The sequence below is a fragment of the Neoarius graeffei genome, chromosome 19 (assembly GCF_027579695.1).
Source record: "Neoarius graeffei isolate fNeoGra1 chromosome 19, fNeoGra1.pri, whole genome shotgun sequence".
In the NCBI taxonomy this organism is placed as follows: domain Eukaryota; kingdom Metazoa; phylum Chordata; class Actinopteri; order Siluriformes; family Ariidae; genus Neoarius; species Neoarius graeffei.
Window position 1 is genome coordinate 7,388,895 of NC_083587.1, and position 16,941 is coordinate 7,405,835.

The window sequence follows — 16,941 nt, forward strand, 5'->3', positions numbered from 1 at the left end:
GTATGTGTCTGTTTTTAAAAATTTTTTTTGCTATGCAGGTTATGTGGAGTTAGCCACGACTGTAATGGTGATGACCGCTATTTTCATATGAAGATGTTACTTTGTTCAGACCAATGCCATGTGTATCTGTGTCCTGATGCATATATCTGTTAGAATCTAGGAGCATTATGAAAGCCATGCGAGTAGGTGAGTGAGTCTACCAAACCAGATTCACTTCTTCCTAACTATGGTCAGGAACCTGAAAAAGAGGGAAGGCAACATACTGGAATGAATTTTGCTAAAGGATATTTCTCCTGGCTGGAAAATTCCCTCAAGAAATACGTTAGGATGTCTGTATGGACAGACCAGCTATTTTGGCTCATCTTTATTCGCCAGGGCATAATGACCAGAGATTTTGCTTTGCTGTCTTTTTACTGGCCCTCTCTGTGGGCTGGTCATTTCGGGTTCGCATGACAGCATGCTGTGGGCATGTTCTCACTGGTCAATCACAACCATGTTAGCTAATGCAACTTAACATTCTAAACTAATGCAAAAGCAGTGCGCAGCAATGAAACAAAAGCCATGGACAAAAAAAGGTCAAAAATTAGAGGGGCCAAACAAATTTCGGAAAAAAGCAGGCATTAGGAGGCATAGGCTTTCAAATTTAAACAAGAGTGCTCTGAGAGCACAATATCCCCCACTGGCAACTATGTCATAACTCTGGTAAAATGCGATGGAACTGAATGAAATTGCAATATGCATATTACCGACATATACAAAGAATCCTGTCAAGTTCCATGAAATTCCTCCAAAAATTGAGAGAGGAGTTGATTTCAGAAGGTGAGTATCCTTCCCAGATGGAAGGATGGACATTGCCATGACAATCCCCCTTCGGGCAGTTCGGACAGTGGGAGATTTATTTAAAAAAAAAAATTATATATATATATATATATATATATATATATATATATATATATATATATATATATAGATAGATAGAGAGAGAGAGAGAGAGAGAGAGAGAGAGAGCGCTGCTTGAAAGTTTGTGAACCCTTTAGAATTTTCTATATTTCTGCATAAATATGACCTAAAACATCAACAGATTTTCACACAAGTCCTAAAAGTAGATAAAGAGAACCCAGTTAAACAAATGAGATAAAAATATTATACTTGGTCATTTATTTATTGAAGAAAATGATCCAATATTACATATCTGTGAGTGGGAAAAGTATGTGAACCTCTAGGATTAGAAGTTAATTTGAAGGTGAAATTAGAGTCAGGTGTTTTCAATCAATGGGGTGACAATCAGGTGTGAGTGGGCATGTGATAGGTTGATTTTGATCCAGCTAAAATAATTAATTTCTTAAAAACATGAAGAGAATTCATTAATTCATTTAGTAAATAAATAAGTTATGATTCATAACTATATACACAGTTTTTATGTAAACATTCCGGTCCTGTAAAAGAAATTAAAAGGATGAACAAAGATGAAAAGGATCGGTGATTCTGCAATCTACTAATTCAGTCCTGGTGTCTGAGATCGATTGGTCGAGTCTACAGGGGAAGAAGGGGGCTTTCGCGCGCACTTTGCTCCATTCTCAATGAAGCTAACAGAGAAGAAGCACTGTGTCCAGCGTCTTTATTGAGATTCCCCCTTTTTCAGGTATAAAACGAGTATTTCTGCCCTTACATGATTATATGTATTGTTAAACTGTTGTGTCCAGTTTGAGTAACTTTGACTGAACTTTGATTGATTTGGAGCATTATTTTGATTGGCACATTATTCACTGGTTCATTGCACAATACAACAGGTAGCTATTATGGCATGGTGTGCGTTCTGATTGTGTTTAGCACTTTAGCAGATACACGTAGTGGATAACGTTGTTAATGTGTTGTTGAGTTACATGCATTTGAGGTAATTCTTTAAGTAGCTATTTATGATTGGGATCAAACACCATCAGAGAGAAAGATAAAATGGTTAATTGTGTTTACAATGCTTTAATTTATTTCAAATGCACTTTATTTTAGTTTAAGGTTATGTTGAATTATGAAGATTTGTACACACCTCTATGTTTACCTGTAGCATTTTTCCTGTAAGAAAGGGAAAGAAAAAGAAATGGGAATGTACTTACCTGAGTACTCACCTGATTGAAATTAACCTACAAGACAATTTAATAAATGACAATATACTTACCTGATTAAATGTGACCTGTAGCAAAAAAGGAGAAATGTTATGATACTTACCAGTGTGTTTACCTGTGAAAAGAAAAAAAAGGCTAATATTCAAATGAAACAAAATTGTGATTATGTAAATATTTTCATTCCATATTCTCAGTGAAGCTAACAGAGAAGAAGCACTGTGTCCAGCATCTTTATTGAGATTCCCCTTTTTTCAGGGTGTAACAGGCACCCTGTTTGATTTAAAGAACAGGGATCTATCAAAGTCTGATCTTCACAACACATTTGTGGAAGTTTATCATGGCACGAACAAAGGAAATTTCTGAGGACCTCAGAAAAAGCGTTGTTGATGCTCATCAGGCTGGAAAAGGTTACAAAACCATCTCTAAAGAGTTTGGACTCCACCAATCCACAGTCAGACAGATTGTGTACTGTAGGTATCATGCCGCCATCTTGTGTCAGAACTACAATTCCCAGGCAACTTCCGTGTGACCTACGTCATGCGGGGCGGGATCATCTACGTCATCATACAAGGAAACATAAAACAATGGGACAACGCTTCCATCTTTGTCTCTCACGTCTGGCTTCCAATGAATCTGGACGTATAAAGAGGCGCTCTCCACCCGAAAGACGTCTTCTTTCTTGCAAGATCCATCACTCAGCGCGATTTTCTTTCTTACCCTTGGCAAAGGTAAACTCTACAGTCGCGCGATCTTTAAACTCAACCTGAGTTACAACCGGTTTACTTGCATTAGAAGTGACGTCACGACTGCAGCCCAGGCAGTTAAAAGTTAAGAAGCGATTGAATCCTTTTTAACTCAAAAGCGCTGTGCATCTTATTCTGATCAGAGACTTTTCCTCACAAACGCTGAGGTTCGGACCAAGAATCCTCTGCTTTCCACGGGAACCACCCAAGTGCTCCGCTGGACCCGAAAGTTCTCTGCGCCTCCATCACGAGCAGCTCACGTGCTCCCACGGCGAGGCCCGAAACTACACCGGCGAATAGTTCTTCATATCTTGCTAAAGGCAGGATTAAGTAAGATTTTGGCATTTGGGCATAATTAGGATAGTCTTAGGAATTTGCTTTTATTTGAAATAGTGTGAATTTAAACCCAGGTTTATTCATTACACTATTAGACACGCAGCATGTTGATTTATTTTGTTCTATGTTCTCTCAATTGTTTTTTTTAATAGATAGGCTGTGCATGCTTTTCTTTACTACTAACATATAGTTCTCTTATTATACATCTTGATCTCAAGATTTCAGTGGATTCAGTATGGTTATGAGCTAGTGGGTTAGCTACAGCTTCCCTTTTGTCTGCTTAGCAACACAAAGCTAATCAAGGCCTACCATGTGCTCGGCAGGCCATCAGGCCTGATAAACCACACCTCAGCTAGAAATCTACAAGCTAGCTTTTAGTTAGCTACGGCTAATACCCTTGTCTTTAGCAACACGTGCTCAGTAGGCCTCACCAGGCCTAACAAACACACTTTAGCTAGGCCATAGGGCCTTTAGCAAACTCACACTAGCAACACAAGGCTAAACACCGAGCTAATCCTTTGTTCTGTTTAGATAACATTCTTTTGTTTAGCTACCAACAAGCTAGGCCTCCACCACGTGTAGTTAGCTACACGAGGCTAAACACATGGTCAAGTCCTACACACACCTCACTGCTTGTATATATTGATTTATTATTTTATCTTTTTATCTTTGTATAATAAATTCATTTATTAAACAAACTGTGTTTATTTGTGTGAACAACAATATCAAGTCCCCAATCTTCTCAAAGAATTCAAAAAGGGTGCATATGTTATGTAATGTGGTAAGTGATTGTAATAATTTGGAAATATACCATAATTTAGCTGCTTGGTAATTTATTATTAAGCACCAGCATTAATGGTATGATTCACTAAATGATTCATTGAACGATTCACCAAATGATTCACTAAACGATTAATTGAACGATTCACTAAATGATTCACTGAATGAGACTGATTCTATGGTATGATTCAATTCAAACGAGTCAAATTAAACGATTCAATGGGATTGATTCATTTTAATTATTAACCTTCAAAATTTAATGAGACTGATTTAACGAGATTGATCACTTAATATCAATAATTAACTGATTGCACCCACATGTACAAATGGAGGAAATTCAAGACCATTGTTACTCTCCCCAGGAGTGGTCGGCCAACAAAGATCACTCCAAGAGCAAAGCGTGTAATAGTCGGCGAGGTCACAAAGGACCCCAGAGTAACTTCTAAGCAACTGAAGGCCTCTCTCACATTGGCTAATGTTAATGTTCATGAGTCCACCATCAGGAGAACACTGAACAACAATGGTGTGCATGGTAGGGTTGCAAGGAGAAAGCCACTGCTCTCCAAAAAGAACATTGCTGCTCATCTGCAGTTTGCTAAAGATCATGTGGACAAGCCAGAAGGCTATTGGAAAAATGATTTGTGGATGGATGAGACCAAAATAGAACTTTCTGGTTTCAATGAGAATCGTTATGTTTGGAGAAAGGAAAACACTGCATTCCAGCATAAGAACCTTATCCCATCTGTGTAACATGGTGGTGGTATCATCATGGTTTGGGCCTGTTTTGCTGCATCTGGACCAGGACGGCTTGCCATCACTGATGGAACAATGAATGCTGAATTATACCAGTGAATTCTAAAGGAAAATGTCAGGACATCTGTCCATGAACTGAATCTCAAGAAAAGGTGGGTCATGCAGCAAGACAACGACCCTAAGCACACAAGTCATTCTACCAAAGAATGGTTAAAGAAGAATAATGTTTTGGAATGGCCAAGTCAAAGTCCTGACCTTAATCCAATCCAAATGTTGTGGAAGGACCTGAAGCAAGCAGTTTATGTGAGGAAACCCACCAACATCCCAGAGTTGAAGCTGTTCTGTATGGAGGAATGGGCTAAAATTTCTCCAAGCTGGTGTGCAGGACTGATCAACAGTTACCGGAAACATTTAGTTGCAGTTATTGCTGCACAAAGGGGGTCACACCAGATACTGAAAGCAAAGGTTCACATACTTTTGCCACTCACAGATATGTAATATTGGATCATTTTCCTCAATAAATAAATGACCGAGTATAATATTTTTCGTCTCATTTCTTTAACTGGGTTCTCTTTATCTACTTTTAGGACTTGTGTGAAAATCTGATGATGTTTTAGGTCATATTTACGCAGAAACATAGAAAATTTCTAAAGGGTTCACAAACTTTCAAGCACCACTGTATTTGTTTTCAATACTCATACACCAAGTTGCCAAGTTTTCCAATATATTATTATTTATTATATTATGGTGCTCTGTGTTGTTCTCATTTATGTATTTAACAACAGTATCAAAATACTCAGGTCTTGAAATAAATGCACGTTAGTCATGAACAATGGTAACTCCTCTCTTTTGCGTTATTTTTGACAGAAGTAAAATTCATACATGAACAAATTTTGGCTAGTCGATTTTCTGTTTGGCTAGTTACTTTGGAAGATAACTAGTCCAGTTGGCTGGTTAAAAAAATATATGAATTTCGAGCCCTGGTTATACATCTTACCTTTCACTTTTGCTGGGACTTTCCTATCATAAATGACTCCCAAAATCCTTCTCCAACTGCTCCACCCTGCCTGCACTCTCTTTCTCACCTCACTATTGCAGCCCACATTTTCCTGCACAGTTGACCCCAGGAAATTGAATTCACCAACTTTCTTTACATCATCTCCTTGAATCTTCACTCCACTCTCATCCCCATTCTCATTGATGCACATGTATTCTGTTTCATAGTCAAAACACAATTTTACGGTTTTCAATTTAAGACAGCAAACAGAAAATGTCAATGCAGAAGTTAGCATTGATAATTAGCATTCATCAAACTTTAGCTTAGTTAGGGAACGTTAACATCAACGTATCTGAATCTCATCTCATTTTAAAACAACACACTGTTGAATTTCTAGAGTTTGTTTCTAAGTCAGAAAACCGCTAACATGTCCGGTAGCATATATTTGTCATTCAAAATACAAGTGCATGTGTGGCAGCAAGGGTGTGGTTGAATGTTGGCTGTGAAGGGTGAGGAGTCAGTTTGAACCAGCAGGTAGCATGTCATGAGTGACACCTGTGTCTCATTACTGGCTATTTATTAACATTTGTCTGTGTGTCTTTCAGATGGCCAGTAATGAATATATGAGAGAGAGAGAGAGAGAGAGAGAGACATATGTTCCCCAACGTGTGTGTGTTCACAGCTTGGTAGTCACTGAAAAGTGACAATAATAAAAGTGCACCTGGAATTGTAGTGCCTGTCTCCAATTTCTCATTGTCCAGAAGTAAAGAGTTCTTACAGCATGCTCTAACCAAAGTTCAAAATAGGTCTATTTTTGGCTAAAATTAAATTGTGTGTTCTCTAGTCAATATTTTATATTTTCTAAAAAAAAAATAAACACATCAACTAGTGGAACACAAGTAACCACTTCTGCTTCATTTCTTTGAGGGCTGAAATGCATGCTCCAGTTTTTTTATTTTGTTTTTTGACTGTTTATGAACTGTTAAACCCCTTTATCATGCTTTGTGGGTGTGACCTTTTTAGTATGGCATCATTATTCATACCTATACAATTAGGGTGTTTATGTTTAAATTACTCATGCACAAAATTATGTCAAGCAAGTTCTTCATAAATCTAAACTTTTAATTTTGCCCTCAAAGTGCACCAGTTTGATACATTTAACTTTAAAAGTGCACATCACGGGTAAATTCAGGAGCAAGATCAATGTAATTCTCCTATTTTATATTAAACTTTGGTCAAATATCTAACATTCTGCATTCTCCGCGAATTTTTTACCTTGCACGATACCAGAAAAATTCAGTTGAAATCAAGCCATTTGAGGCGAATCGGTCCGCCTCTGAAAAAACTTGGCACTTGCATTTCCCGGCAAACATTGATTTTCATGATGTCACGTGCAGGATGCCTCCTACCATACATCAGCGCTGGTTTGTTTATGAGAAAACGACCTGGTGGTTTTCTACAAATTTCTTCAACATTATCACGTAATTATTAAAATGGTTAACAGATGTATCATAGGAGGGTGTAGCAACACCAATCTTGATGGGATTAGTACTCATCATTTTCCAAAAGACCAGAGAATAAGAGAGAAATGGGAGCGCTTCGTGCGAGGCACCCGGAAAAAGCCGAGGACCAAGCAGAGCCGAGAAAAAGACCAAGAAAATCGGCAATTCACATGTTGACTGTTGCCAGGGTAAGAAATAATTCGGACATCTCATTATATTCTTCATCCAAAGGTGAAGTAACGTTGCGCTCAGGTGGCGATTCCATATTTCAATGCAAAATTGCTAGCTACTAAACTTGGTCTACACAGGCTGTGCACTAAAACCGTGCAAGCTCTCGCAGCCTGCTGGTGCTTCCGCAGGTAACGTCACGAATCTGGCTCCAGACTCCCTTGGGATTTTTCCAGACGCATTTTATTTTATTTTTTTCTGCTGAAGACAGATGGCCTTGTGCAAAATTACCCTTCTGGATGGGTGTGTAAAGGGACATACTTTCATAAAAAAAAAAAGAAATTGGTCCAGGATATGCACTTTAAAATGTACAAAATTTTCTTACAGGGGAGCCTGCCCCCAGACCCTGCAGAGCGAGGTTCACTGACCATAGTTTCACAAAATCCTGTGGGAAACACTACTATTCTGCCTGTGCAGTTTATTTATTTATTTTTTAACTGTTACTGGAACATCTCCCTGTTCTTTTGCAGGTTAGGGTGGCTGTGGAAGAACTCACTCTCTCAACTCAAAACGTAAAAGTAGGTGACCGTGATTATGCGACATACCCGAGCAAGCATGGTGATGGGTAGTGATCTAACTGGCGAGTGTGTTGCGAGACAAAGATCTCAGCTTCCCATGTAATATTTTTTGGTCTGTACATCTCATGGATTGAGGTGAAGTCGTTTTATTTTACTACAAGATGCATGCCTATCAAAATTTTGGCCAGAAGTGATCAATTACGGCAGGATTCTCTGTCATGGGGAGTCATTGCTCTTTAGTCCCTAATGCTCCCCAGCCCCTAATCCTCTCCAAGCTTAAACATTAACAGTCCTGTGGTAAGATGATTGTAAGGTTAAATCTTCTGGTATCGTAGAACGTACTAATCGAACATTGAAAGACAAACTAACTAAGGCTATGCAGACCACAGGTTCAAAAAATTGGGTAGACCTATTGCCAGCCACACTGGCTGAAATACGCATGACATCGAAACCTAGTCTCGGCGGCTATTCCCCCTACGAGATTATTTTTGGACGACCTTTCCCTCTCCCCTGGAGGAAGGGGACTCCGGCTCTGGGTACCTCTGATTTGAAGACACATATGGATGAGTATTCTGCAGCCCTTATCGATAAATTGCATGAAATTTGTACTAAGGTCAATAGTACAATATCATTTCCACCATCAGCAAACACACACCCCTTCCAAGTGGGAGACAAGGTGCTGGTGCAACTTTTTAAACGATTTGGACAATTGGGAGAACCTAGATATAGCGAGCCTGCAGAAATAGTCGCCATTACTCGTACTGCTGTCTTAACTGACCTTTTTCCACAGATCCATGCCACACGACTGAAGAAGGCTCCATAACAAAGTTGTGTTACAATGATCAGTTTGCTATTAACGCTTTTTGTGTCCCTATCCAGTCTGTTTCTCTCTCTGTGCTCTACATAGATTTGACCTGTGTGCAGCCCTGGCTGACTGAGAATCGGGTTGCTGCCTGCGAGACGTTGTGAACAAAAAGGGAAGAGATCTCGCGCCCAGTTTGGAACCAATCCTCCTCACTACAACCATGATGGTCCTCATCGCGGGTTTCGTGACTTCGTTGTTGCTCGGGGCAGGGCTACCCGCCCGAGCTTTCGTGGCTGCTTCATCCTTGCTCGGGGCAGGGCTACCCGCCCGAGCCTTCGTGACTATTTTCTTATTGCTCGGAGCAGGGTTACCCGCTGGAGCTAGACCTCGAGACAACGTCTTCTGGCAATTCGCTAACTGGACTGCACGGACTCACACAAACGAAAGTTATGTATGTCATTTGATGCCGTCTTCTACTATTATTACGCGCCCACCTTTGCCGCTATACTCTGAAGCTTTATATTATGCTTGGGGCCCAAAAGGCCAACCTTTTACATTTTGGGGCCCTTTCTGTAATTACTCTCTGCACCCTTCTGCGGTAGCAAGGTTAAACCAGACTTCTTTAGCATATGGCACAGATACCCCCGATATTATACTGCAAGATTCTATCCTCACTACTCTGCAAGTAGATATGCCTTCCAATTTCACTTTCCCTCACTGTTTTAGAACGAATTACTCTAAAAAAAAAAAAAAAAAAAAGTAACGTTTATTTGGGACACATTCCTAAGTCTCAATGTAAGCAGATATATGATCAGAATTCCGCCACCTCTCCATGTCCTCGCTGGGTCCCGAATTCATGCCAATGTAACCCTACACTAACTGATTGTACACGCAACAGTATCGGGTATATCAATAATACATGTAGGGCTCATCCTAATTGTGTTCCACCACACCCTAATAATTATCCTGGTGTTAAATTAGCATTAAACTGGTACTGCGGTAATAGTAATCTCCTTGTTTCTTTTCCCACCAAGTGGTCAGGCATTTGTGCTCCCATACGACTCAAAAACGCTATCACTGCTATCCATCCTCTCTCTGCTCATCGCCCAAAATGAGATGTCTATCATAATTTTCCACCCTTGGAACATCATCTTACTACTAGGTGGCACTGTTTTTGGACATCAATGTTTCCTCATTTTGGCGTAGCTGATCTATGGAGGAATGTAGAATTAACACATTATCGCTTAGCCAGCTTTGTTAATGAAACCATTAGAGCTGTCGATGATATTAGGACTGAGCTAACCGCCCTGCGTCTAATGACTACTCAAAATCGTATGGCTCTTGATATTTTGTTAGCAGAAAAGGGGGGTGTTTGTGCTATGGTCGGAGACAGCTGTTGCACCTTTATTCCTACTAATGATATCCCAGATGGTGAAATAGGTGCAGCCGTACATCAAATGAAACAGATCGCTCAACAACTAGAGCATGATGAACATGGGGATACGGCAGGGTGGGTGTGGTTTTCTAGACTGTTTGGTAAATGGTCTGCTATTCTTTCTATGTGTATCCCTGTAGTGGTGATTTTTCTCTTGTTTATTTTCCTGGGACCTTGCATTTTGAAATGCTTAATGGACAGAATGCATAAGATGATAAATAGTCTTACCCGCAAACCCCTGCAGAGAGAAAACAATGTACATTATCGTCCTGCTAGGGTGTAACACTAATCTAATTAAAATCTAGTTAATACTGTAATTAGTATTAAAGGGGGGGAATTGTTAGGTTAAATTTTATTATATGTAGGTTATATATAGGTTTAGTTAAGTATTAATTCTTGGCCAAGAATTTAGCAAATTATTCTGTGACAAAATTATATTATTAGTTGAAATGACCTTATGTTTCGGCTGGACATTGTTTGGGAACATTTTGTTTATTTTGATATGAATGTGTATTTTTGATCAGAGATGTGTCTGAAAGATCCGCCAAGGTCTGTTCTGATGTCAGATCGACCCACACACTCACTTTGAATCTGAATTAAGTAATTCATGTTAGTTAAGACTTAGGTTTTAGAGCTGTTTTAAAGATCCTTTTTTGGACTATTGCATATACTATGGTAGTGATTTGGATTTAATCGATGCATTTCGTGATTAATGTTAGTTTTATAGTTTTAAGTTAGTTTCATAATTACATTATAATTATTGTTAAGACTTTATGATTCTAAGGGTTTTAGTTTAAAAGCATTAACCTAATTTAGTTATGTTTAATTCTGAATCCTGTTAGTTGTTTGTTTTCTCTTTCAGACATATTCTCATTTTTCTTATGTTTCGTATGACTTTCTTGTTTAAGTTTGCTCTTATTTTTTTGTTTATTTTCTTATAACATTATTTGTTTTAACATTGTTAAAGACATATGTTATTTTAGTTAAGACTTAACTAAAAAACTAATGAAATCAAGATGTAATTTACTGACTTAGCACACATTCATGTGTTAAGAAATTATGTTAGCTATTAGATCCTTTTTTGTGTAAACTGATGTATTTGACCTTCTTTGAATAGACTCCGTAGACGAGACATTATCTGTGTTTAAAAATTCCATGCCCTATGTTATATCTGACCTGAAGGGGTGTACGTAAGCAGAGACTTTTAAAATCTGTCTGTACCTTGCTATCATGTCATATGATCAGAAATATATTATGATTGGTTCAAGATTTATACACACACTGATGGAGATTATTATTTTCAGATCAAGGTCCCCTCAATTGCACGCAAGTAAGGAGACGAACATAGCTGATGTCATAGGTTGACATCCCACACACACGCATTTCTACACAGACGCACACACACCACACACACACACATATATATATATATATATATATATATATATATATATATATATATATATGATGTGTGTGTGTATATGTATGTGTGTGTGTATATATGTGTGTGTATATATATATATATATATATATATATATATATATATATATACACACACACACACACACACACATATATACACACACACATCATATATATATATATATATATATATATATATATATATATATATATATATATATATGAAGACAAAACAAACACAGAGATAAATGGATGCTATAAGATGTTTTCAAGAATGTTTTCATTTCAACGAAGTGACTGTGTGAATAAACTGGCATGTGAAACCTTTCTGGTTTTCCTGTCTGTTTCTCTCGCGGTATTTCGTCCCGGATCCGAGGGGCACGAAGGCATCGGGGGTCTCGAGAAGCAAGTTGACCGTTTCCGACTGGGTGAACCCCAACAATGATTGGCGGATGAGTCAATGAAAGAGGCAGAAACCATTTTCCAATCAAAGTGCACCTTTTTTTTAACTGTCTTTTTTAAAATATTTTTTTCTTGAAAAGGTGCAAATATAAACAGTGCAATAACAAAAAATGTCAGGAAAAAAAAGGCAAAATAAAAACAATACAAAAAAATAGCCATAAAGTTGCTAGGCAATGCTGCTAAAGAACCTTGCACAAACTTTTCACCACCTTACAGACATGCCTTACTGAGGCGATGAGGCTTAATACAGCCTAAAGCTAGCTGTAACCCCTCCAAACTGGCTTACACCATTCACAATAATCAATGAACTCAATGTCAATTCTCACAAAATAATGACTCAAATAAGAAAACAAAAACAAGAAAATAATTTTTCATTCAAAACATTTCTGTACAGTTACAGAAATGGCTGTAATATGCTAAATATTGTAATGGCTGTAAATATGTAAAATATGGCTATTTTTTAGAAGGGGAAAATACCCCTTCTAAAAATGGACCATTCCCTCAGTTCCCCGCCAAACATGCCTATTTACAGTGAATGTTATGGTCCTTCGGTTTCCCCCCGGAACCAGGAAGTGGATGCTGGAATGAACGTGAATGAACTGTGTAGAACTTTGCACGGGTGGGTGGAGCACAGAAGTACGGCAGGCCAGAACTGAGTTTTCAAAAACTCTATTATACCACTTTTCAGTGTATTCACTCTCCCAGACACTCAGACACACGCACACACACATCAGCCTTCTGGTTGGGGAGAGAGCTCTCTTCCTCTGCTCTCCTTATATAGGGCGTGGTCGCTGGGAAGAGACACAAACACAGGTTAATTAACATCAGGTGTAGTGATTCTGCCACTTACCTTCCCTGACTCCGCCCTCCGGTCACAGACCGACACTTGACCACGCCCCTGCTGCCACATACCCCCACCGCCCGACTCAGGCAGGGCAGCTGTCCGGCCTGCAGCTGACTCCCTCCCCTTGACGGGAGAGGAAGTCCGCCATGACCATCTGCACCCCTGGCCTGTGGATCACCTTGAAGTTAAAGGGCTGGAGTGCCAGATACCAACGGGTGATCCGTGCGTTGGCATCCTTCATGCGGTGGAGCCACTGGAAGGGCGAGTGGTCCAAACAGAGGGTGAAAGGGTGTCCAAGCAGGTAGTAGCAGAGGGCAAGGACCACCCACTTGATGGCTAGGCACTCCTTTTCTATGGTGCTGTAGCGCCCCTCACGCACTGACAGCTTCCTGCTGATATACAGCATGGGGCAATCCTCTCCCTCCTGGGACAAAACCGGCCCCAGCCCTCTGTCCGACGTGTCCGTCTGCAACATAAAGTGAAGAGAAAAGTCAGGGGAGTGTAACAGTGGCCCCCCACACAGTGCAGCCTTCACCTCAAAGAAAGCCCGCTGGCATTGCTCCGTCCACTGGACCGGATCTGGTGCCCCCTTTTTAGTGAGATCAATCAGCGGGCTGGTGACGTCCGAATAATTGGGTATAAACCTACGATAGTAGCCAGCCAGCCCCAGGAACTGTCTCGCCCCCTTTTTGGTCTTGGGCCTCAGGCAGGCCGCAATCGCTGCGGTCTTATTAATTTGGGGACGCACCTGCCCATTGTCCAAGTGGAAGCCCAGATACAAGTACTTCCACCCGCCCAATCGCACACTTCTTCGGGTTGGCCGTGAGACCTGCTCGCCTCAGCGACCTAAGGACGGCCCTCAGATGTTGCAAATGCCGCTGCCAGTCATTACTATAGATTATAAATGTCATCCAAGTATGCGACCGCATAGGTGGCATGGGGGTGGAGGACCCTATCCATAAGCCACTGGAACGTAGTGGGTGACCCAAACAGCCCAAAAGGAAGTGTGACAAATTGGTGTAAGCCAAATGGTGTGGAAAATGCCATTTTTTTCTCGGGATAATGGAGTCAAGGGGATCTGCCAATAACCTTTTGTCAGATCCAGTATCGAATAAAAGCGAGCCGTGCCTAGTCGATCCAGCCATGGGATTAAAGTGAGCCGCCTGGAAAACCAATTCCCGGTGGCTCTTTGGAATCAAAAGCTGTGAGACCGTCTCCTTAGTCTGAGTGTCCTGCGTCACTCGGTATAATCTCTCTCTCATAATGGAGAAATAGGGGAAGTTTGGCTGGAACGTTTGACCATCAATTACTCTCACTTGGTCAAACGCATGCCGCAGAGTCTAGTCTCGCCTCGCGACTGTTCCAATGGGAAATCCATGAGGGATTCCCCGAGAGAGGGAGGAGGAGCCTGCTGCTCCTCGCTCTGACACGGAGATGACGTAGACGGCTCTGTGACAGCTGCTCCCGCCAATCCCACACCGGGACCTCCCCCTGCTGAACTATGGCAGGACCCACTCTTCACTAAATGAGTCATTAATTCCCGAAATCCCGACCAATTAGTCCCCAAAATTATTGAGTGGGTAAGGCGAGGATTAACTGCCGCCTTTACACTAAATTTCTCCCCTCGAATATTGCTGGAGTGCAACTCTGCCTTTAGATCTGAAAACAACAATCCCTACAGCACTGCCAGGACGGTGCACTCTCAAGAGAGCCATCAGGAGGGCCAAGGCAGACTACAGGCAGAGGATAGAGGGATACTTCAGTGGTGGAGACCCACAGCAGACATGGTGAGGTTCTGAATGACTTTCTAAGTACAAAGGCAGAGGTGATAAGCAGCAGTGATTCTCTTGAAGAGGAGCTGAATCATTTCTTTGCTCGATTTGAGGTGGGTGATGCAGAGACTAGGAAGAAGCTGATACCAACAGCGGTCACTGACACTGAATGTCAACACTGATGATGTCAGGAGAGTGCTCCGTGGTGTGAACACCAGGAAAGCTGCTGGTCCCGATAGTATACTAGGGAGAGCACTCAGAGACTGCACAGACCAACTGGCAGAGGTATTATGCAAAATCTTTAATCTTTCCCTGTCTCTATGCACTGTCCCAAAATGTCTGAAGTCTGCCACTATTGTGCCCATACCGTACCTAAGACGACATATACTGTATTAGCAGCCTAAATGACTTCAGACCAGCTGCTCTTACCCCCACTGTTATCAAGTGTTTTGAGAAGCTGGTCTTGAGTTATATCAAAGCAGCTCTCCCACCCACCCTGGACAAGCACCAGTTCGCATATAGAGTAAACAGGTCAACAGAAGATGCCATTAGAACAGCACTACATACCAATCTGTTCCATCTGGAACACCCTAAAGCATATGCGAGGATGCCGTTTCTGGACTTTAGCTCAGCATTTAACATGATCGTTTTTCACTGTTATACAAGCGAGATGGCGGCAAGCACAGACACTGCGGCTCTCAGCTCTCCGTCAATGTGTAATGCACTAGTATTGTTTGTATGTGCAGTGTGCTTTAGAACATGGTGTCATGCCACACACGTCTACAGTCACACAGAACTCCTGAACATTGGACTACAATGCCAGATTGCAGTCACGAACGACTTCCAGCGGACCCACAATATTCTGCTAGACATAGCAAGAGCTCCAGCGTTTCCGTGGATTGTTGTCGGCCCCTACAAGTGGCGCAGGCGGTGGAGGGAGCGCAAGCAGAAGCGGAGTTGCCGAGCGGGCCTCCTAACCAGGCTAAGGAAGTAGCCATTCAAACCCCCATTACCCAGCATCTTCTTGACCAATGCAAGATCCTTCATTTACAAGATTGACGAGCTGGAATTATATCTTGCAGTAAACCCCTCTGTTCGTGATTGTTGTGTGCTGATCATCACGGAGACCTGGCTACATCAACTGATCCCGGATACTACAGTACAGCTAGCGGGCCGTACCGCTCATCGCTACGACAGCAACGGAGACTCCGGTAAGAGCAGAGGAGGGGGACTGTGTGTGTATGTTCACAATGACTGGTGTACAAACAGTAAGATCACACACACCCATTGCTCTCCTGACATAGAAGCAGTGACCGTCGTTTGCAGACCTTTTTATCTGCCCAGAGAGCTGACAGTGGTACTCATTACTGCTGTTTATATTCCACCAAATGCTAACATTAGCATAGCTCTCGCCCACCTACATGACATTGTTAATAGACAGCAGCAAGTTCATCCTGAGGGAGTACAAATCATTTGCTGGGGATTTTAATCAAGCATGCTTAAAGAAAGACTGTCCTTCCCAAATTTGTACAGTATGTACAGTGCTCCACCAGAGGGATTAACACACTGGACCATGTCTATTCTAATCTGAAGCATGCTTACAGAGCAGTCCCCCTCCCACATCTGGGTCTGTCTGACCATCTCTCACTGCTCCTCATCTCTGCATACACTCCCCTCAGAAAGAAAACTAAGCTGGTCATAAAGACTAAAAACCTGGCTGGAGGGTGCACTCTCCAAGCTGCAGGACTGCTTTGCTGTCACAGAATGGGATACCCTTGAACAACAGGACTTACAGGGCTTTACTGACACTGTTTTGTCTTACATCAAGTTTTGTATGGATAATGTCATGGTGGACAAGCACATTCGTGTTTATCCAAACAGAGAAACCTGGATGACAAATGAAGTTCAGTCACTCCTGAGGGCCCGTAACTCTGCCTTCAGGACAGGTGACAAGGCCCTGTACAGCACGGCGAGAGCAGATTTAAGGAAGGGCATTAAAAGTGCAAAGGAGGCCTACAAAAGGAAGATGGAGGACCATCTGTCAAACAACAACCCACGTGAAGTGTGGCAGGGACTAAAACACCTTACAAACTATAAAGACAACACCTCTGTGACCATCAGTGCCAACGCCTCACTGGCAGAGGAATTAAACCATTTCTTTGCCCTCTTTGAGGCAATGAGGCCTCGCACAGTCACACACCCCTCACAGGCCACAAGCTCTCA

At 41.4% G+C, this 16,941-nt stretch overlaps 1 protein-coding gene across 12 annotated transcripts in view; it reads right to left on the reverse strand.

Annotated features, from left to right (window-relative positions):
- The window catches only part of LOC132867678 (zinc finger protein 271-like), a 170,991-nt gene that overhangs the window by 11,221 nt on the left and 142,829 nt on the right, over positions 1-16,941 (reverse strand). Inside the window, exon 1 of one of the 12 annotated variants that reach the window (XM_060900685.1) lies at positions 11,965-12,084. The exons of the other annotated variants lie outside the window; for them this stretch is intronic. Within the exon in view, the coding sequence (XP_060756668.1) occupies positions 11,965-12,030 (66 nt within the window). The 5' untranslated portion in view covers positions 12,031-12,084. Of the gene's footprint in view, positions 1-11,964; positions 12,085-16,941 lie in introns of those variants that run through there. 12 annotated transcript variants of the gene reach the window in all.